A 22,089-nucleotide genomic window follows, 5' to 3' on the forward strand; every position below is an offset into this window, starting at 1 on the left:
ATTAATATTACTAAAATTTGAGACAAAGTATTATCATGTACAATGTAGGATAAAGGAGTCTAAGGAATTGGAAAACATAAATTCTTCCAATTTTGCTTCAACCTCATAAATCATATAGTGCCCTAAGTTTCCTATCTATAAATAAAATCTACAGTTAAAAATATCACTATTATATTGTAGATAAGTAGGATGTCTTATTCTTAAGTGATGGATGCTACAGTATTTAAAGGTAAAATATAATGTCTACAACTCATTTTCAAAAGGCTCAATGAAAAATGCATGTCTATTTTCTATCTTTATATACATACACATATATAGATAGAGCAAAATGCAGCAGAATGTTAATTGTTGAATCTAGGTAGTGAGCAGACAGATCCTAGTTCACTGTGCTATTCTTTCTAGTTTTCTATTTCAATTTTTCATAATAAAAATTGGAAAGAACAAATTAGATATAAACTCAGCATCTGTGTTTATGATTATTAGCATCGTAAGTTAAACTTTCAGAAATATTTTTGCAAGCAACACCATCAGAACATTGAGTTACGCATCCAACCTGGTTATACATCAAGTCACATGAAAACAAGGCTAACATGCTAGCATACACGAAGATACAGGTGGTGTTCTAGAACACAACTACCTCTAGCCAGGGACTGCACCTCCTGAACACTGCAGCACGCCCCGGGAGCTCAGTGGGGCTCGCTCAGGGCCAGCAGGCAGGGGCTCTGATCTGTTGACCATGTGTGACTTCGACAAGTCACAACTTCTCTGGGGCTCATATACCAGTTTCTCTCATGGTGCCCTCCTCTCTGTCCCTTGCAGAACGATTCTGGCCCCCACGAATTCCTACCTAACTATGGTACCAACCTCATACACAAGCCATCTGCTGCCAAGCTTGACCCCTTCAAGATCCTGACTAGAGCTACCAAGTAATCCATCCAAAAGACCTTTGATCCTGTGATTCCCAACTTCTGAACACACAGGACAAAGTCCAACACTCTGAAAATACGGCATATTTTAAGCCATTCTAAGATTTAGCCCCAATCTCCCCTCCTATCTCCTACTCCATCCCCTTGCCTATTATTCTAGGGTTCACCAACGCTAAGCTGAAAACCAACTACCCTCTCCCCCAACTCAGGACTCTTCACTTCATGCCTTTGCTCTTGCTGTTGCCTGGGAGAGCAGTTTCATCCTTTCCTGGATCACACAGGCAACTGCTTAATGGGTACAGGGTTTCCTTCTGGAGTGATGAGAATGTTCTAGATCTGGACAGAGATGGCAGTTACATAACACTGTGAACATGCTATATGCCACTGAACTGTTCACTTTAAAATGATTAATTTTAGGGGCACTTAGGTGGCTCAGTCAGTTAAGCATCTGCCTTTGGCTTCAGGTCATGATCCCAGGAACCTGGGATTGAGTCCCTGCATGGGGGTCCTTGCTCTGCTTCTCCCTCTCCCTCCGCCCCTCCCCACTGCTTATGCCCTCTCTCTGTCAAATAAATAAATATTTTTTAAAACAAATTAAAAATAAATAAAACAAATAATTTTATGTTCTGTGAATCTCCCCCTCAACTTTTTTTTTAAAAAAACAGCAACAGCAACTCATCCTGTTTAAAAAAACAAAAACAAAACCACCATCACCAACTCCTCAGCCCCAGACTGGATCAGCACTGAGTACAGTCCCCTGTCACATCAGTTATGACTTTATATTACCTGTTTATAGAACTCCCCCACCATACTTCGAAGCTCTTGTCTTCCACTGCTTCTCATTCCCTCGTGCTCAGCCTCGGCCTTGAAGAAACTTTTTTTTTTTTTTTTAACAAATTAAAAGTAGAGACACCTCTTGCCAAGAGGCTAGAGTAGATAGCCTTTTGAAGATCTCCATCTAAAAGTCTACAAGAGCATGTATTAATGGGAAAGGAAAAGATGAGGAAAGACTGCTGTTCATCTGGTTATGAAGGATAAAAGTGGAAAGACCCTTGGTGAGATTTTTCAGTTAGTAATAAAGAGAACTAACATTTACTGAGTTCTTAACTATAACTATGAATCCCATTTTCCAAATGAGGAAACAGGTATATTTCAGTAACTTGCCTAAGGTCACAAAGGGGCAGCAAGACTCAGACCCAAGTTGCCTGACACACTGCCCTGCCTCCATTCTGCCCCAGGCAGGGCTGCAGGAACTATGAATGGACATTCTTTGGCCCACAACCTGGCTTTTCTAAGGCTGAGGAAACACTCCATTTTCCACCTTTATCTACTTAGCCAGTACCACAAATGTTGTTTCTGTATCATAAAGTCCTTTTTTAAAGATAAAATGTTAATTTTTTAAAAGAATCCAACATTAAAAAAAAAGAGATGAATCATAAAAAGAGCTCTCATTAAAAATATCTCTCACATGTAAATCAGCAAGTGTTTGTGGGTTTTTCCTCCCTTATAGGGCTAAAAAGATCAGTGTGTGATACCCTCACTAGAGCCCAACTATACCGATTAGGCTTCTCCACTGGAGACTGTTTTCAAAGGACCCCCAACCTCTGTACAAGGTAAGTACCTTGCAGATGAGAAAATCATGGAATAACAAAAACAAGCTAGAAGAAAAATTATACACTCACTTTTTTAGTTTAGAAAGCATGATGTACATGTCCTTCCCCTCTTCCCGCTCTTTAATTATGTCACAATCTGGTTTAAAAAAAAAAAAATGAACCAAAAGTCACTGAGATTGAAAAAAATAATTACTTGTGCACCTGAACGGGAAAACCTCATCACAGAGGTAATGTCAAATCCTGACAACATTATCAATAAGGTCAATATTAAAAACATATCACCCCCCCCCCAAAAAAGTACCCCATAGTACACACTTGTACAGGCACATCTCCAGACAGTAAGCCCACTTTTCAGTTCTACTGGATTCTCAGCACTGGTTTCACCGATACATCCTCCTAAATATTTAAAACCCAGAACTGTAGGATACTGTGTTGGGCAAATACACACACATGCAAAAGCAAAAAGGCAAAACGGGTAAGAATATCACAGATAATATGACAAAGTAGAATTCAAGACAAAAATTTAATGGGACAAATCAAGGACTTTTATACCATTATTTACACTCCACAGTGAATATAAAATAGCCAACAGTCTTAATGTATCAATTATCATAAAATTAAGTACATAAAACATAAACTGGAATACAAGGGAAGGTGTCAGCAACACAGCTATAGTGAGACACGCACTACTCTCAAAGCTATAATAAGCCAAGTAGCAAAAATTAAGATGTAACGCCCTGAGAGATCAACATGAATAAGGCACCAAAAGGAAAAAATGGTCAAACACAAACAGTTCTTAAAACAAGAAGTAAAAGCGGCAATAAGCATAGAAATGTATGTCCACACTGCCTAGAAATCAAAAACACAGATTAAAGCTGTATTTTGTTAAAGCTGTATTATTTTTCCAATCAAGTTGACAAATATGTTCTAAATCATATTACTGGAAAGGTGTAGTGAATGCAACAACTGTATACACTGCTGGAAGGAACACAAATTGGTTTCGAGACTTAACATAAAAGGCCTTCCTTCCCCCTAAACATGCCTCCCTCCAATTTTCTTTGGTATATAGCTCAAGATACAAATGTCATCGCTTTAAATTTGAAATTCTATCATTTCACAATAGTTAAAAAAACATGGGTTCCAGGGTCGGGCTACCTGATCTCCACTTATTAGGTATGGCACTTGAGGCAAGTAAACTAACTTTGTCTGTAAAATGATGGCAATGGCACCCACTTCTTAGGGTTGCTGTGAAGTTTAAATAAGCTAAGGTAAAGCACTCAGAACAATGCTAGGGCATACATGCTCAATAAATATTGGCTATGGGCACTTGGATTTCTTATAACTAACTTCTTTTTAAGTAATTCACTAGCATTTACTTAGTATTCCTAATGGGACATTCACATCTGCTCCAATCATTTCAAATGATTTATAATTTTAAATACGGGGGTTATTAGAATCAAATATGATTCAAGAAATTATACATATATCATTACTATAGCATCAAGGTAATTAAATGCTGATTGAACAACAAAGAGGCAATCTGGAAAATTTAAAAAGAGCATAAGCAGTGGTTTATGATATGGCATGGTGGCATGTTTTATTCTTTATCTTCAACTGTATTTTATTTTCTACCCTGAACATGTATGACCTTTGGAAGGTGGGGCAAGATTTTTAAAACAATAGACAGCCATTTACCTTGACGGGTTCAGTCACATACCTACTCTCTCTCAAGGGCACTTAGCAGGTCTGATTCGATTGTATAATGACAGCTCATCATACCACATCTTTTGCCAGAGCTTTAGTAACTCAACTATATCAGTTCATCATTGACACATCATTTCAGAGACTATACCATTCAGGAATTAATTAGTCAATGTCAGTAATATCCAAGATTTCTGAGGGTAACAAAAATCCAAAAGAGGAAACCGTTTTTGGGACAACAGGTAAATTTATTCCTGTATTTTTGTGTCATATATTTAAACCTAGACATATATAAAGCATTTAGTTATTTTATGATTTAGGAAAATGAGGCAATAAGCATATACTAGCCCACCTTTCTATTTACAATTTCAGTAAGTGCATTTCAATCAACATTTTTTGGCAAATTAAATTCCCTACAGAAATCAATTTGATGGCTCTTGCATAAATAAGCTCGGGCAGGTGGAAATTTTCAACCATTTGTTACATTCCTTAGGTGTCTGGGCAAATGTTTGCATGACTCCTAACAGAATACTTAAATCCTCCATTATGACAGAGATAAAACACATGAGTTATAATGTTTAAGTCTAAAATTCTTGGATGTAGATTTCTTTACCAAGCATTCCACTGTAAATTAAACAGGGCTGATAAGAATAATGTTGCTGGCTATTAGCTAATTCTAGGGGGAAGGGGAAAAGGGTGAACTTGTTACCTCACTAACAGAATAACTTCTTCAGATGAAACTTTACCCGCTCCAACTAGAAATCTCTCTGAACAAGGATTTAAACTTGTCGAGGAATCCAAACTTTTAACTCAGGTTAAAAAAACAAAAAGGCAAAGCCTTCCTTTAACCATTTTGCCCAGCTGCCTCGTCCAAATTCTGGTCCATATCTCATCTGCACCACCCCCTAACAAAACACCAAAGCTCCTTTCCAAACCTGGTGCTCCCTCAGAGCACTCTCTGATTTCACAGCTCCAAACCGCTGCACTTGGCTATTCTCTTGCCTGGAAAGCCCCTCAGACTGTCCATCTGGCCCAGGCTCACCTTCACCTTCCAGCCTCTTCCCTGACCCCACCCTACACATCTGCGCTCCCACAGCAATTTATATACACCTCTATCGATGGTTTTAACATAAGGTATTATTACTTTTTGTTTAGCTCTCTTAAAAATTTGAAGGCTGTGACTAGAGTTTTTTCTTATGATAGAAATTTTAGAATATATAGAAAATACAGTAGCATCACAAAAAGTAAATACAACAGTATCACGAAACAGCCAACTACAACAATTAATTCATGACCAATCCCATTTCAACTTGTACCCCCTACTCACTTCTCCTACCCACTCACTCACAGATTATTTGGAAACAAATCCCACTTCACATCATTTCATCTGTAGATAGTACACTTCTAAGTGTTTCTCTGAAAGATAAAAACACTTTGCAAACATAGGACCACATTACCCAGAGGAAGCAAGAGAAGCTCATCTTCCCCTGAGCAGGGGGCCCTATGTGGGACTCAATCCCAGGACCCTAAGGTCATGACCTGAGCAGATGCCTAACAGACTAAGCCATCCAGGTGTCACTATTTTTATTATTAATCAAGGTCTACATGAAGTCTATCATTATAATCAGTTAATATGTCTCTTAAGTCTCTTTTAATCTCTAGATTTCTCCCCCATTTTTTTCTTCTTATAATTTATTTTTGAAGAAACTAGGCCATTTGTTCCAAGAGTTTCCTACGATCATAATTACACTCATTGCATCCCATTGTCCCTCCATCCCTGTATTTTCTGTTAATGGAGGAAAGCTCTAGAAGCCTATCATATTCAGGTTTGGTTCTTATGGCAAGACTATATTCATAGGCAGTAATGAATATTTCCATCAGGAGATAAATTACATCTGGTTTTCTTTCTTTTTGAGACATTAGTAGCCAATGATAATCACTGTCTCTGCCCTAGATCCATCAATTCATTAGAAGGTGTAAAATTGTGATAATACTAATTCCATCTCCCTTCTTCTCTTAGCTGGAATAAAACACCCTGCATAAAAGAGGAACTTCTCTCATCAAATACTCAGTTAGTCTGAGGAAAAGCATACCTCTTTCTTTGCCTTTATTTTCTGGTTCTTAAAAGAATACATCAGCTCTCTAGCATCCTCCAAAAGTGACAACTTTCTCCTGTTTTTCTAATCATAATTACGAAATCACAGATTTCAAGATTTTGATACACTGGCATATTATCCTTATTGCTGATGGAACTGTCCCATCATGGGTCAAGTGGGAACCTCTTCAAGTTGACTCCAGTCCTAATCTTTGATAGTATCCTTGCTTTCAAGGGGGACAAAAGTTCCAGGCTCAATTTGCACATTTTCTGCTTCCAACTTGGAATTATCTATTTCTTAACAAAGGATCTAATTATTAATTCACTCTTAAGTCCAAATTATGTGTTCCATAAATGTTTTCCAAATTAAATAAGGTAACTGCTTACCTAGGTCCAATTCCTGAACTAATCACTTTAAATTTCAGAATATGTACAGATATATAATCACTGTATCACTCTTATTTAAAAAATTTAAATTGTTGGGGCACCTGAGTGGCTCAGTGGGTTAAGCCTCTGCCTTCGGCTCAGGTTATGATCTCAAGGTCCTGGGAATGAACTCCACATTGGGCTCTCTGCTTGGCAGGGAGCCTCCTTCCCCCTCTCTCTCTGCCTGCCTCTCTGCCTACTTGTGATCTCTGTCTATCTCTCTCTGTCAAATAAATAAATAAATTTTTAAAAATAATAATAATAAAGAATTTAAATTGTTAATTACTCATCATTTAAATTATTGGCCCCATCTTGTACCAAAAGATGTAACAAAGCAACTCAAACATTCTGCTTTCGTATTATAATAAAATTCAGCAATTCAAATCACCATGATGACCTGGGTTGACATCAAAAGTATAATACAGGTCTTCTTTACTGTGATCTTCCTTCAAGAACACAAGAAATAGAAATAACTCTAGGAAACTCTCTGAATAAAACTTTAAGTGAGGGGCGCCTGGGTGGCTCAGTGGGTTAAAGCCTCTGCCTTCGGCTCAGGTCATGATCCCAGGGTCCTGGGATCGAGCCCCGCATCGGGCTCTCTGCTCAGCAGGGAGCATGCTTCCTCCTCTCTCTCTCTCTGCCTGCCTCTCTGCCTGCTTGTGATTTCTGTCTTTCAAATAAATAAATAAAATCTTTAAAAAAAAAAAACTTTAAGTGAAACATTTTTAATCAAAGGTTGGCATCAACTTTAATTAAATTGAGTAAACAGTGCTCAATTAAGTATCATGAGTTTAAACATAATGATTTGTGATCTTATTTATATTACCCCAAAATCATTGTTATAATATTAACATCTTTTCAAACATACTCCAAACCCTACGAGGGAAACACAAAACCCTCATTTTCAAAACCACAATTGAGACAAAACATAATCCGTTACGCTTTCTAAACATCTCGAACTTCTATTTTTTCTTAAAGATTTATTTACTTATTTGAGAGAAAACATGTGAGTGCCTGAGAAGGCAGGGTGGGGGGTAAGGATAGAGAGCATCTCACTTGGCGGGAAGCCCAATGGAGGGCTCCATCTCATGACCCTGAGATCATGACCTGAGCCAAAATAAAGAGTAGGACATTTGACCAACCGAGCCATTCAGGCACCCCAAACATCTCAAATTTCTGTTCTTAGTGGGAACCAAAGGAATTTTTTTGAAGATATTTTTCAGTTGCTATATTTGTAACTCTAAATGTTTTTAGAAAAAGCAGAATTTTTTCAGGGTCCTGAAACATTAACAAGATGCTTTTGTACATATTTGGTTGCTCATTTACAGAATTCATTGTTCCAAAGTCAGAGCAGCCTAGAGAATTGGCAGCAAAAATAACCACAGCCTCCCATATCAGAGATAACTAACAATCAAGCGTTTCCTCCACTACAAATGTTAAGTGTAGGTACAGTTTACGTGGAACCCTCTTCCAAAATGTCTGCTTACAATATTTGTTTGCAGTACATCTACTAGTTCTTGAAATACACCCCCTTAATTTTAATTACTCAATTTTCCTAGTCTGAACTAGGTGAAAACGGAATAGCCTATTCTCACTGTACATATAATTGTACATATAATTGCACATATAATTGACTAGATTTGAAATGGCATTTACAGTCATTTAATTACCCCTTTCAGAAATCTGAAGCTCCAATTTAGTAATTAAGATAAATGTCAACAACAAAAATAGTCTTATTTTATGATTAAAAGAGGCAGCTATCTCCAGATTCAGCTAGTACAGGACAAATTCTCAACTGTATTTTACCCACAGTTGATAATTATGAACTACACTTATACATATGTGTATAAACATAACTTCTGTTGAGTGAGCTCTAAACTATGGTACTATTCAGACTATTTTAAATGATTTTTTCCTACATATAATTTAGCATGTTAAGATTCTTTATTTCACATACTATAAAATATATGTCAGTCTACTGCTAAAGCATCTCTTTCAGATACATAAGCCTAAACAGGAAAAAATATTTATGAAATACACATCTAAGATTTTTGTCCTCAAATCAAAGTTGTGCGGAGCATATTGTGATTATTTCCACAATAATTAAAATGACTGCTTTAAGATTCAAATTCAGTAATCATGGGGGAGAAAAAAAAAAAGCAAGATATATGCCCCTTAACTGATATCAGAATAGATTCTATACGGATCAAACATTTAACTTAAATGTTAAAAAAATGAAACAAATTAAAAAACTAAAAGAAAGGAGGTAGAATTTTTTGTTTTTTAATATTGAAGAGTAGAAAGACCAAGATACTATGTAAATACAAGTCACAGAGGGTTGACAAATTCAATTGCATAAAAATAACCACTTTCTGCATAGCAAAAGTCACCATAAACAAAGTCATAAGACAAGTAACCAATTAAGAAAACATACTATTCATATTAAAATGAGTAACTGCCTGGATATAGAGCACATACAAATGAATTTTTAAAAAATCAACAACCCAACAGAAAAATGGAAAGGAAAACTGTTAATGAAAAAAAAAGAACATGCAGTGGGGTCTTACAAGCATGGAAAAAGTAACTTCTCACACATGGGGTACATGATGAAGGAAATTTAACAGCATTCTTCAGTATTACAAATGCACCACATCCTTTAACGCAGCAATTCCACTTTTAGGACACACACACACACACACACACACACACACAAACACACTTGAAATACACACAGGCTTATTCATCATTGTATACTACAGCAGGATTTGAAGGGAGATGCTCTGAATGGGCCTAATTATTTACAGTTTTAAAAAAGGATATAGAACAATAAGTACAGTGTGCTACCATTCTAATAAAGGGTGAATATTTACATTCATACTGGCTTGCATATACTAAACTCTCCCTGGAGGAACAGGCAAGCAACTGGTAACACCAACAGTACATACACATGTGACCAAATCTGACATTTGGGATCATGGTATGGATTGAAAGCAAAAGGAACCTACTTCTCCTGTACGTTCATTTTATTCTACCTTGGTTTGGTTTTATTAGTCATCAACTCAATTGTTTTCATTTAAATATTTTACAAAATTTATTCTAGTATTTAACTTAATGTTTTCTAAGCAGACAGTTTCTACCTTACTATGCATTTCTCTTTATTTTTATGCTATTTTAAGAAAAAGAATGCTCAGTTCAGTAAGTGCTAAGATTTAAGTTGAGGGAGATGCACTTAATGTTCCAAATGTATACAATGCAAACAGGCATGCTGATAATAGCAATAAAAAATACTCTGCATTTCTAGAAAACAGGATAAAATTAAGGTATAAAAGTCTCTAGGTGGAATGTGGATCTGTAGTGCAAGCCAAAGAAAATGGGAAAATACAGCAAATAAATATAAAAAGCTATCTTTTATAAAAATGAAACACAACCTGCACTACAAAAAACCTGAATCTTTAACTCAACCACAGTGACCTCTGACACACTAAACGACATTTGTCAATTATTATCTAAAAAACAATGTGAAACAAAATAATCTCTCCTATGTGCTTATAAAATAATTTCATGCTTTATTAATCAACATCAAATCATCAAATATCATGCCAACTACAGCTTTCCTTTTTTTTAAACTGGAAATTAAGGAGCCTAGTTTTGCCACAATTTCCTGTTAAGTCTAAGTAAAATCATCCCAGAAAGTCAGAATTGAGTAAGCCACAATTCTGAATTAACTCCTAACCAAAAGCAGATTAATTAGTATTCTCAAAAAAGCATATATAATCATTTGGTAAACTTTGTGCAAAATTATAAAGGTCCTTTTTAATTACTCCAAAGGGGAACTGGGCAGTTTGAGCATCACATCTCATTGGCGTTTCTGACCCTTCACGACTTTTTAAGTAAAGTTTAATACTATAGAATGCTGATGACATTGCCATTCTTCTGACTTGCCAAATTATTTAAATCCCCAGCATCTGCAGTCAGGCTGTTTCTCAAGATTTCTGATCTCCTGCCAACGAAAGAGAGGCCCTGAGTGCTCCTTAGCGTGCACACACGGAGGCCAGGCTGCAGATGAACCAGCGAATGCCTGTCCCCCACGGATCTGTCCCACAGGTGAAACTCGGCCCCACAGGACAACCAAACTCCCCAGTTTCACCACCGCTTCCAGGATCACCACCCAAGAGGCTCTGTCTGCATCGCTGCCCGATTCCGTCTGCCTCTGTCAGAAATCAAACTCCCCCAGGGAAACCGCGAAGGCGGCCCGCACACAACGACACCACCCGCCCCCAGCCCGGCGCCACCAGCCTCCGAGTCCCGGACCCACGGAGGGTGTGGAGAGCGGCGGGGCGGCGCGGGGTCCGCTGCCCAGCCCACCCGGACTGCGGGGTGCGACTCCTCCGTCTGGCCCCCGCGGGACGGGCCGGACAGGGCGCGCGTGGGGAGCCGGGCCAACACCGGGCGAAGGGAAGAGCCGGGGTCGCCAGGCGCTGGGGAGAACCCAGAAAGCCGGGATGGCGGAGGGGGCCCACTGACCCCCAGAGCGCCGGGGTTTCTCCCGGGAGCTCGGAGACCTGGGGGAGAAGGACGGGTGCTGCGCCGGGCCTGCGACGGGGAGGGTTCCCAGGGTCTCCGCGCCGACGCCCGGCCCCAGCCCCGGCCCCAAGAAGGAGTCTCCAGACCGACGGAGCGGGACGGACGAAGGCAGGCTGAGGAGAGCGGCGCGCGCTTCCGAGCACACGACCCCGCGGCTCTCGGGAAGGCAGCGCCGGCAACCCGGGACGCGCACGGGCCGCGGGACTCACCGCGCTGGCGGTGGCGGCGGCGCCAGACGACGCCGGGCCGGACACGTCCTGCCTCCTCAGGCGGGACTTCAGGCTCTTCATGGCCAAGTCTTCGCAGTCCCGCTCCCGGCGGCGCAACGCGCCTCTACCGCGCGCGAACGTTCAAGCGCGCGGGCTGCGAGCCCTCGGGAAGGCGGTGGAGGCGGCGCCGGCAGTCCCGGCCCCACCTGCCACCTGGGGGCTCCAGGCTGCCCACCGCTCCCGGGCCCGCGACAGGACTCCCTTCCCGCAGCCAATCCTGCCGCGGCCCTGGAGGGGGTGGGCCGGACCCGACCAATCGGAATCCGGGAAGAGGGCGGGACTTCCCTTTCAAACTTAATAACACCCTTCCTCTCTCTGCTGGAGGAAAAGTTCTGAACTTCGGCTGCGCGAGTGAGTTCGGTGAGCGGCGGCGGCTGGGACGCACGCGAGAGCCAGGCTCCAGGGCACTGGTGCCAGCCTGCTTTAGTGATGGAGCCTCAGGTCGAAAGAGAGCATGGGGTCCAGGCAAAGCCGGCTGTCGTCTTGGCTGTACCCACCCCCCTCCTCCCCACGTGCTTTCCCAAGATCAGTTCCCTTCCACTCTTGCGGTCCCAGGAAGGACACACAACAGCTTTCAACTTCCCTTCCATTCGCCCACGTTTTACTACACAGATAGTGCCTGGAGACAGCACGCATCAAAAACTCCGGAAACAAACAACAGCCTCTAAGGAATAAGGCGCTGGTGCTATGGAAAAACAAAGAAGAACATACTTTGAAAGACCCTACAGTAAATGTTAGATCATCAATAATTACTTGATGAGTGAAGAACCCGCTCTTTGGAGAGGAAGAGATGGTATGGAGGGACGGGGAGTGCATCAATAAAATATAGTGGTAAAGACAGTGGTTTAAAAAAGAAAGAAAAAAAATCTTTGAAAAACAAAAAGACCTTGGAGCCAAGACCTGGAGCCCTTTGTGCTGTGCCAGACAGAAGAGGAAACAAGATCTAGCGCTTTCCATACGGTCACATTCTGCTATACTTTTTGCTTTCCCACTTGATCTTCCCTCTCTGCTGTAATATTCCCTACTTGATCTGCTGAACTAATTTATAAGCCTCAAAAAAAAAAAAAAAAGTGTGGTCTTTCAATGAGAATCTGGGCTTTCAATAATATTATATCAGCAAAAAATTTATAAATTAACTCGGATAGTAATATATTTCTTGATTCTTAGCTATAATTGCCCTGCCCCCAAGAGTATTAACTAATACCTATTAGATGCCTTTTAATAGCAGTCTGTACACACATCGTCTCATTTTGTTTCATCGTCGCAGCTCTTTGAAATCAACAATCCAATCCATTCATTCATTCATTCATTCAACCTACAATACGTTTAAGGAGTACCATACATTGCTAGTTACCAGAGGAAAAATGATGCATATGTCATTTGCATCCAGGAAGCTTCGGATCTACTGAGTAAGACAAGCAAAACAGGTAATATCACTAAAGTATGCAGTTTGCCTCAGTTGCTAGGAGACAACATAGATAGCCAAGTTCTCCAGTCTAAGGGGTTCAAGGAAGACCTGATGGAAGAAGAAAAGCCTAATTTGATACTTTAACTTATATATTTTTTTAAATGATCCACATAGCCAAAGTGATAAAGAGTTGTCAAAGGAAAACATATCATGGCCTTCAAGAAATTTTTTATTTTCTGTAGAAATACATTAAAGCCAATTAGTTAATTCATCCTGTGCAGAAGTTTGGATACTTAAGAATCATTTAAAGGAAGGATGAGCAACACCCAACAATTTGCTTTTAAAATGACTTCTTCAGAAGTCTTGACTGGAATCAGTTTTTCACAGCAAAATATTTATTCTAGCATGCACCCATTTGAAAAGACAACAGTCCATGTTTCTGACTAACAATGGATGCTCTTTGTCTGGAAGTTTAGTTGCTTTCTTTGGAGTTTCCTTAGAGTAACTCACAGTTTTATTTAAATACTGTAAATGGGGCACTGGGGTGGCTCAGTCAGTTAAAAGACTGACTCTTGATTCCCCTTGGGTTGTGATCTCAGGGTTGGGGAATCTGGCCTGGTGTGGGGCTCCATGCTTAGCAGGGAGTCTACTCCTCTCCCTCTCTGTGTGCCCCTCTCCCTACTCATGCTTGCTCTCTCTCTCTCTCTCTCTCTCTCTCAAATGGATAAATAAATACTGTAAAAAAAATTTTTTCAGAGCTTTCTTGGAGAAGCAGCGTTCAGACTGTGGTAGCCCTTAACAAAAAAGTAAATAACAACAAACTACTTGAGAAAATTATTAAATTTTGTCTTGATTACTTCTATGGAAGGGAATTCTCTTGACTCCTCCTCCTTCCTCAAGATCCACAGTCCTTCAGGTTTTGGTGGCACTTTATAGCATCTGTGGACAGTTGTGTCTCTGTCCTCACCTACCGCTGCAGAGCCAAAATTATCCCGTATCTGGATATTATAGAAGTTTCCCAACCAGTCACCCAACCTCCAGATTCACCTCTCCCATCACCAGTAAATTACCAGTCATCACCAAAAGTTTTACAAAATATTCCTCCCTTGCTCAAAAACTTTCAGCAGTTAATAAAATCTAACTCCTTGCTGTAAATAAACAAATAAAAAAAAAAAATCTAACTCCTTTACTTGGCATTTAAGACTCTACAACATGGACCCAACCCTATTCTCCAGCTGGCAATCCAAACAAATTACTCTTCCAGCCATTCTTCAAACATGGGTCCTGCCTTTCAACTTCCACATCCTATGAGGTCTTCTCCACCTAACATTCTATCTACATTCATCTAACAAAATCCTACTCCCTCCCAGAAGGATTGGAAGAAGGCTCCTGGAGTATGATAATAGTCCATCTGGTTACACAACTAGGGTGCTGGTTATGGAACTAGTGTGTTCATTCTGTGAAAACTTAGTTTGCCTATAGCCTTTCTAGGTGTACTTTAATGTGTGTACATTATACTTAAATAAAAAGCTCTCTTTAATCATATATCTGTTCAAAGTGCCCTCCTTTCTAATAGAGCCTTTTCTGATCACTCCACTGAAAGCAATGTCTCCATCTTCCAAATGGCTAAATTGTACATCTCATGGGATACTAATACATAACTGCTGAACAAGCATTATTTCACTACTAGATGTCAAACTCCGTTAAACCAGGAAATAACCGACATATGTTTGAAATGTCCTTCAATCCTTAGCATGTAATAAGTGCTCAATAAGTATTTCTGAATGAACTGATGCTTTTTTTTTTTTCACGTGAATTATGGTTGATTTTTCTATGCATTCATGTGACACGGAACTGGTACTCCCCCTGTTGTGAGTTCTGGCTGTCTTCTACAACATCCAAGTTCTCATAGCCCTGGTAACTGGCTTCTTTTCTGTTGTTACTGCCTAAAGTCAAGGAAACAGACAGAGCCACAAGCCCATCTTGCATCAGTTACCAAAAATGTTGGGCAAGTTATTTTTATGAACTGTCTGCATGATGTCCTCACGGTGTCTGTGTCCAGTGGCCTTTGTGGATTTTTCCAGGCTAGAAACTTGATAGCTGACGTCTGCTTGTTCCCATTTGAGAACAGCTAAGTAAATAGCAGAGGTTTGAATATGGAGTAGGGCTTTTTATATTGATCTGGAAGCCCCCACATGAAGTAAAGTCACTATTCTTAGCATTCAGCCAGACAGGTTTGGTTTGTTTTCATTAACTATTATCACCATTATTTATTTTTATCTTCCCTGCAGAGCCAAAGGCACTTACCAACCTTCATGGATTTTTATTTGTTACCATACTGAATCTGTATGAAAGGGTTTTTTTGTTGTTGTTTATGTGTTATAATTTATGAAACAAGTAAGGGAAATGAAATTTTAAAAATTATTTTAATAGGTTATACATGCACAGTGTAAAGAAATCTCAAATAATATGAAAGGGCAAAGTTGGTCTCCTTACCACCTCTGTCCCTTGGTCCCTGTTGTCAAAGCACTTGTGTTCTAGACTGGGGAACAAGGTTCAATTGAAGAACGACTACTTACGGACCCACAGAATAAGAATACAGATACGGATGGTGTTCAGGGAAGGAAGAGAGCAGGAAATAAGTATTCATGAAGGGGTGGTGCCCGAGGCTGGATGGAGCTTCAGTGAGTGCACACAGGTGAGAAGGAGCACCAGCGGGGAAGAGGATACCCAGGGCACCAGCCAGAGCAGGTAAGAGAGCACAGTCAGGAGATGCTCACTCATAATAATCTGATGATAATGGCAACAAGATGACAAAGACCATTCCTTAGAAGAAGAATAAGAACTGACACACAAAATCAAAAATGTACACATAAAAAGATCCCTTTTGGAACAGGAAGATCTTCCAGACAAGCCCTAGATAGGAACCCGGTGTCCAATGACTTCCTTCTTCATTTGCAGAGCTTTCCTACCACTGCTGGTAGCCCAGGGAACCCGGCCAATAAAGCCCGTCAATAATTCCTTGGAGGGAGCCATTGTCTCCCAGCTCAGATGCCAGGACGATAGCTGCCAGAGCCACGTGTGGCCTTGGGGTCATGAGGAAGGGCACCCCCAGCCACAACTCCTACTGCAGCCCCAGGAATGGGAGGCCTAAGGCAATTCTCACACCCTCGTGTCTTGCCACATCCAAAACTAAAACATATTGCATAAGAGCTTTTAAAAAATAAATAGGTCATCTTTGGCACTCATTTAAAACCCATCTGCATTTCTAGTAAGCTCTCCAATGACTCCATCCTGGAAAACTAGAGTGGGAAGAAGAAAAGTGGGAAGAAGGATAGCTTCTGCCCCATAGACACTTGTGTGCGTTTTCCTACTCAGCTTAAAAACTTCTAGGGAGGTGAATCCCTCTTAAAGAACCTTCTCTAATTTCCCCCATGGAGAGTTGTTCTGTGCTCTGCTCTAGAGATCTTAAGCCTGCTAGCGATCTCCCAAAGAGGGCTGCTTTCCATCTCTCTCTCTCTTTCTCTCTCTGTCCTCTGTGGCATTTACAGACTGCCTTCGACCTGTGACACACCAAGTGTGCCCTTGGTTTCATAACTGAAAGAGGGAGCAAAAAGCAGGGAGTGGCGCTGTCAGGAACTTCCTCCCCGTAATTGCGCTTACGCGTAAAAACAGTTAAGACACTCAGTTATTTCCTTGAATTCAGGTTTAATACATACATATTTTTTAAAAAGGACCAACCTGTTTCATTTGCTGAAAATGAACCTTTGTTATCAAATCTTGATTACACAAACTCTAGAAATACCATTGGCTTCTAGAGAATGAGAATACCATTGGCTTCTCACGTTAATGAGATCAATGGCCCTGCGTGTGCATGGTTCAAAGGGAGAAGCTTTTGATTGCATCTTTTAAAGCCCTCTCACTCATCCTGGAGCCCAGATAAATGTAAGGAATTTGGTTCAGGGACCAGTAACTGTCTGACTCCATAGTAAACTTTCCTGGACCTAGGAGGTTTGTTATCTTAGCTAGAATACCAGGATACACACAAACAATGAGACAAAAGACTCCGGAGATTCCAGCACTCCTGAGTAAGTAGAGTAGAAAGGCTTCTTGCTTTTGAGTTGAAAATATGACAATTAAAGAAAATCTCTGACTTTAAATGAAAGTTTTACTTGTCCTCCTTATAATTTCCCTCTTCCAGATCTCCAAGGGGACTTTTAAAATTCTGGCAAGGTATTAGTAAATACTCTTCATTGAATAACTAAATTACTGGTAAATTATGTGACTAGTATATCACCAGTTACTACATGCCAATCTTTGCTACTCATCCTAATGAAAGAACATTGCAGACAAAATAAGTCAAGATAAATCTCATGTTCAAATGCACTTGGTAAATGACCCGAGATTTATGATACGCTTTCTTTTTTTTTAAGATTCCATTTATTGACTTAACAGAGAGAGAGAGAGAGAACTCGCACACAAGCAGGGAGGGGGGGCAGAGATAAAAACAGGCTCCACTGAGCAGAGCCCAGCGCAATATGAGGCTCAATCCCAGGACCGTGGGATCATGACCTGAGCCAAAGGCAGACACACCCAACCAACTGAGCCACCCAGGCACCCCTATGATGCACATTTAATAATGATCATGTTGTCACTTAAGTTAAAATTACTGTTGACTATAGTGGTTTAATTTATGACAAAAGAAAGGCTACAGACAACATACTGGATATGTAGATGTTCTAACAAAGTTGTATGTAAACACAACTTATTATATGTCTTGTGTTTTGTGTTACATAATATTGTATATTATATATTTTAATGTACCACTTGGAATTATTTCATAAAATGTCTTTACAATTTACTATATCTCTATGTAAGTCCTGATTTTTATGTAAAAAATTAAATCCATATAACTGGAGGTAAAATGTGTATTTTAAAGGGTTAATCTTAAAAATTAGTTCCTTGCACAATATCACACAGGATTTTTGGATGGATGGATGGATGGATGGATGGATGGATTTGGTTACCAGAAGAGTCAAACTTTTGCTTTCTGGAAAACAGGAGCTGGTGAAAAAATTTTCCTGCATGTCCCTTCTTTAAAACTACTTGCATATAGGGGCGCCTGGGTGGCTCAGTGGGTTAAAGCCTCTGCCTTTGGCTCAGGTCATGATCCCAGGGTCCTGGGATCGAGCCCCACATCGGGCTCTCTGCTCCGCAGGGAGCCTGCTTCCTCCTCTCTCTCTCTGCCTGCCTCTCTGCCTAGTTGTGATTTCTCTCTCTGTCAAATAAATATTTTTTAAAAAATTTATAAAAAAAAAAACTACTTGCATATAATCTGTATCAAATTGGCAAGTATTATTTAACTACAATGCTGATTTGAGAAAAAAATTTTATTGATGTTGTACACAACATCATTATTCCACGTTGCTTAAAAGCCATTAGGGGCTATTTTAAAAGCATATTTTATTCAGAGAGATTCGTCCACTATCCCACCCTCACGGGCAGGATAAGCCACATATATATTCTTTACATCATCTATACTGGTTTAGAACAAGCATCAAAAGATATTCAGTAATAATTGATCAATGCATGTTTTCCATTTTATGAATGTTATTGCCACAACCAAAAGATATAAAATAACTAATAAACTAAAATACCAACACATTCTGGACTTCAAAAGAGTTACGTTTTAATTCTGCCAGGCTAGGGAGAAACATGTATGGATTATGCTTACAAACTTCAAAACTGTCCCTAACCTAAACAACAATTAAGAATGGTTCCTTTGAACCTTAGAGGGTGTGGTCCGTGAATTTGCTACAGATCAAGGCACAGCATTTTAAAGCTAAGCTAAAAGGCTTTTTTCTTCCACTACTGAGATGTGGAGCTCTGGTAGAATAATAAACTCCCAAGATCCATCAACTCCTTGGCTTATAACTCCAAAGTGACATTTATCAGGCCACCAAATGCAAATAAGCCTTAAAGCCCTAACATCCAGAGGGCTGGGCTCTTATTAGGCAAGTGAACCTTAACCGAAGTAACTTGGGGAATTCCCAAATATGAATCATAGCAGATCACCTGCTCACACTCTCACATCAGCACTTAGAACCAGTCATCTATCAATGGACATCAGGGCTCTTTCCATAGTTTGGCCATTGTGGATATTGCTACCCATTGTGGATATTGCTACTATAAACATTGAGGGTATGATGGACTATTACTCAGCCATCAAAAAAAAGAAAAGAAAAGAAAAGAAAAGAAATCTTAACGATTTGCAGTGATGTGGATGGAATTAGAGGATATTACGCTGAGTGAACTAAGTCAACCAAAGAAAGACAATTATCATAGATTTCACTCATATGTGGAATTTAAGAAACAAAACAGAGGATCATAGGGGAAGGGAGGGAAAAATAAAAATAAGATGAACAGAGAGGGAGACAAACCATAAAAGACTCTTTTTTTTTTTTTTAAGATTTATTTATTTATTTATTTATTTGACAGACAGAGATCACAAGCAGGCAGAGAGGCAGGCAGTGGGAGGAGGGGAAGCAGGCTCTCTGCTGAGCAGAGCCCCGATGGGGGGCTCAATCCCAGGACCCCGGGATCATGACCTGAGCCGAAGGCAGAGGCTTTAACCCACTGAGCCCCCCAAGCCCCCCTGTAAGAGACTCTTAATCATAGGAAACAAACTGAGGGCTGCTGGAGCAGAGGGGGTGGGAGTTGAGGTAACCGGATGATGGGCAAAAGGAGGGCACATGATGGGATAAGCACTGGGTGTTACATGATGAATCACTGAATTCCACCTCTGAAATTAATAATACACTATATGTTAATTAATTGGATTTAAAGAAAATTAAATTTTTTTTAAAAAGATTCATCGCAAGAAAGCCCCCATTCACTACTCCACCATCCTGGTCAACACTACCCAGTTTATGCAAGAATATTAACACTTTACACACTTTTTTTTTTTAAGATTTTATTCATTTATTTGACAGAGAGAGAGACAGTGAGAGAGGGAACACAGCAGAGGAAGTGGGAGAGGGAGAAGCAGGCTTCCTGCTGAGCAGGGAGCCCAATGTGGGGCTCCTTCCAAAGACCCCGGGATCATGACCTGAGCCGAAGGCAGATGCTTAAGGCCTGAGCCACCCAAGCACCCCATGTGCTTTTGTTTAAATCCCACCTCTCCAGAAAGAAATTGAAGTGACTTAACAGCAAATGTCATTACCATACTTCCCATAACAAAGGTAGGAAATGAATCTGAGGAAGGGAGAATTTATGTTTACTGTTAGAACAACTATTACTGCCGTCCTTAAGTGTGAAAGTTGGCTTTCTGCTTCCTAAAAGCCAGGACAAAACAAAACAGGGAACAATCTGTGACGACTTTAATCCTGGAAAAGGAAAAGGCGCAGCAAGTTCTCCATCGAGGTAAAGTTTTCCCGATGTTGCATTCTACCACAGATTTCTCCCGTGGGTATGGCTTTCTCTGTAGGGCAGTGAGCAACCTAGCAGACTGGCTCTTTAACAATCCTTCCTGTTATAGTATTTAGAAATGCCTTTGTGGGTATCCAGAATGTTCACTCAGTCACGCAGCTGTTGCTGGTTCATCACAGGTGATGTGTGAGGCAGTCCTGGGGGAAGCCTAATGAGAGACGAAGCACCTGCTTACGCTCACGGAGCTGGAGTCCAGCAAGAGTGGTGGGAAGGAGACAAAGTAAACCAATACGTAAGCAAGATAAATGCACATAGTGGGCGGAAGGAATGTGCTAGAGAACAAGCTACCGTAGACGGGTGCTCAAGGAAATTCTCTCTGGAGAAGTGACTGAGCTAAGGTCAGAATGACGGAAAGGACCCTGCGGAGTTCAGATGTGGAAGCAGAACACTCACAGCAGACAAAGAACAAAGGCAAAAGCCCCAAGGGGAGGAGCGTCAGGAAGGCCAGGGTGGCTGAAGCATGATGGGAAAAGAATATGAGCCAGACCAGTCTGGAGAGGCAGCCCGGGGCCAACACGAGTAGGAACTGCAGGCCAGAGTAAGGGTTTTTGGATTGTTTTCTTATAGGAAGCTCATTAAGTTTTTCTACTAGGAAGCTAATTAGGCAGAGGATGATGGATCTTATTTAGATACTGAAAAAAATCTTCCTGCTTATAGGGAACGAATGGATCACAAATGACTAAAAGGGAAAGCAGGAGGGCATAAACAGGACTGGGATACAGACTAGAAATGAAGGTGATTTGCTGGTAGACTGGATATGGAGAGGGAGACATCAAGCAACTAGACAGGTGGAGATACCGTTTACTGAGGAGGGATGATATTGGGAGCCATGTTTTCAAGGAAAAGTCAGGGGGTTGGTCATGGTGGTTGGAGGGGCCCATTGAGGAGCCAAGAAGGGAGATATTACATATGTGGCCTAAACAACAAGAGGGAAACTCATTGGAAAGATTGAGCTAGAGACACAGTCTTGGGAATCATGAGCAAGTGCATGGAGCTTAAGGCCATGGGACAAGATGAGATCTATTACAGAAGAAGAGGGTCAAGGACCAAGATGTGGGTCCTACAACATTTAGAAAATAATCAGAGGAGAAGACACTGCCTAGGAGATGGAGAAGGGATGGCTTGAGGGCAGCCAGAGACGCAGAGCGTGGTCCAGCAACAGCCAGGGGAAGGCGGTTTATCAAAGACCAGCCCTGCTGAATACCGCTGAAAGATGGACCAGCATGAAGACAGATGAGCGATCGTTGGGTTTGGCCTCATGAAAGCTGCTAGTGACAAAACAGCTTTCGTCAGTTTGGGGGAGAGAAGGTTGAGGAAACTGGGTTCAAAGAGAATGGAAGGGAATGAGGTAAAGACTATGACCAATATGGTGTGAAAGCAAGCAGAGAAATGGGGGGTAGTAACTGGAAAGAGGCAAAAAATCAGTAGAAGGCTTTGCATTTTAAGGTGGGAGCTACTAAAATTTTTTTGGAGGCTGGAAGGGGAATGAGCCCGTCCAGGGGAAGGACTGAGGAATCAGAAAAGAGAGACATGTTAGGAGTTAAGACATTAAGAAGATGAAAAACGATGTGATCCTTTA

At 40.6% G+C, this 22,089-nt stretch overlaps 1 protein-coding gene across 2 annotated transcripts in view; it reads right to left on the reverse strand.

The window, feature by feature from the left end:
* Positions 1 to 11,806, reverse strand: part of UACA (uveal autoantigen with coiled-coil domains and ankyrin repeats) — a 96,795-nt gene extending 84,989 nt beyond the window's left edge. Inside the window, exons 1-2 of one of the 2 annotated variants that reach the window (XM_046009144.1) lie at positions 11,555 to 11,806; positions 2,609 to 2,675 (exon numbers count right to left, since the gene is read on the reverse strand). Coding sequence is in view for 1 of the 2 variants with exons in the window: in XM_046009142.1 (XP_045865098.1) it covers positions 11,555 to 11,635 (81 nt within the window). In the remaining variant the exon portion in view is untranslated. The remainder of the gene's footprint in view (positions 1 to 2,608; positions 2,676 to 11,554) is intronic. The other variant, XM_046009142.1, reaches the window with a different exon arrangement.
* Positions 11,807 to 22,089: the final 10,283 nt, after the last annotated feature.

Source organism: Meles meles, chromosome 6 (assembly GCF_922984935.1).
Source record: "Meles meles chromosome 6, mMelMel3.1 paternal haplotype, whole genome shotgun sequence".
Lineage (NCBI taxonomy): Eukaryota > Metazoa > Chordata > Mammalia > Carnivora > Mustelidae > Meles > Meles meles.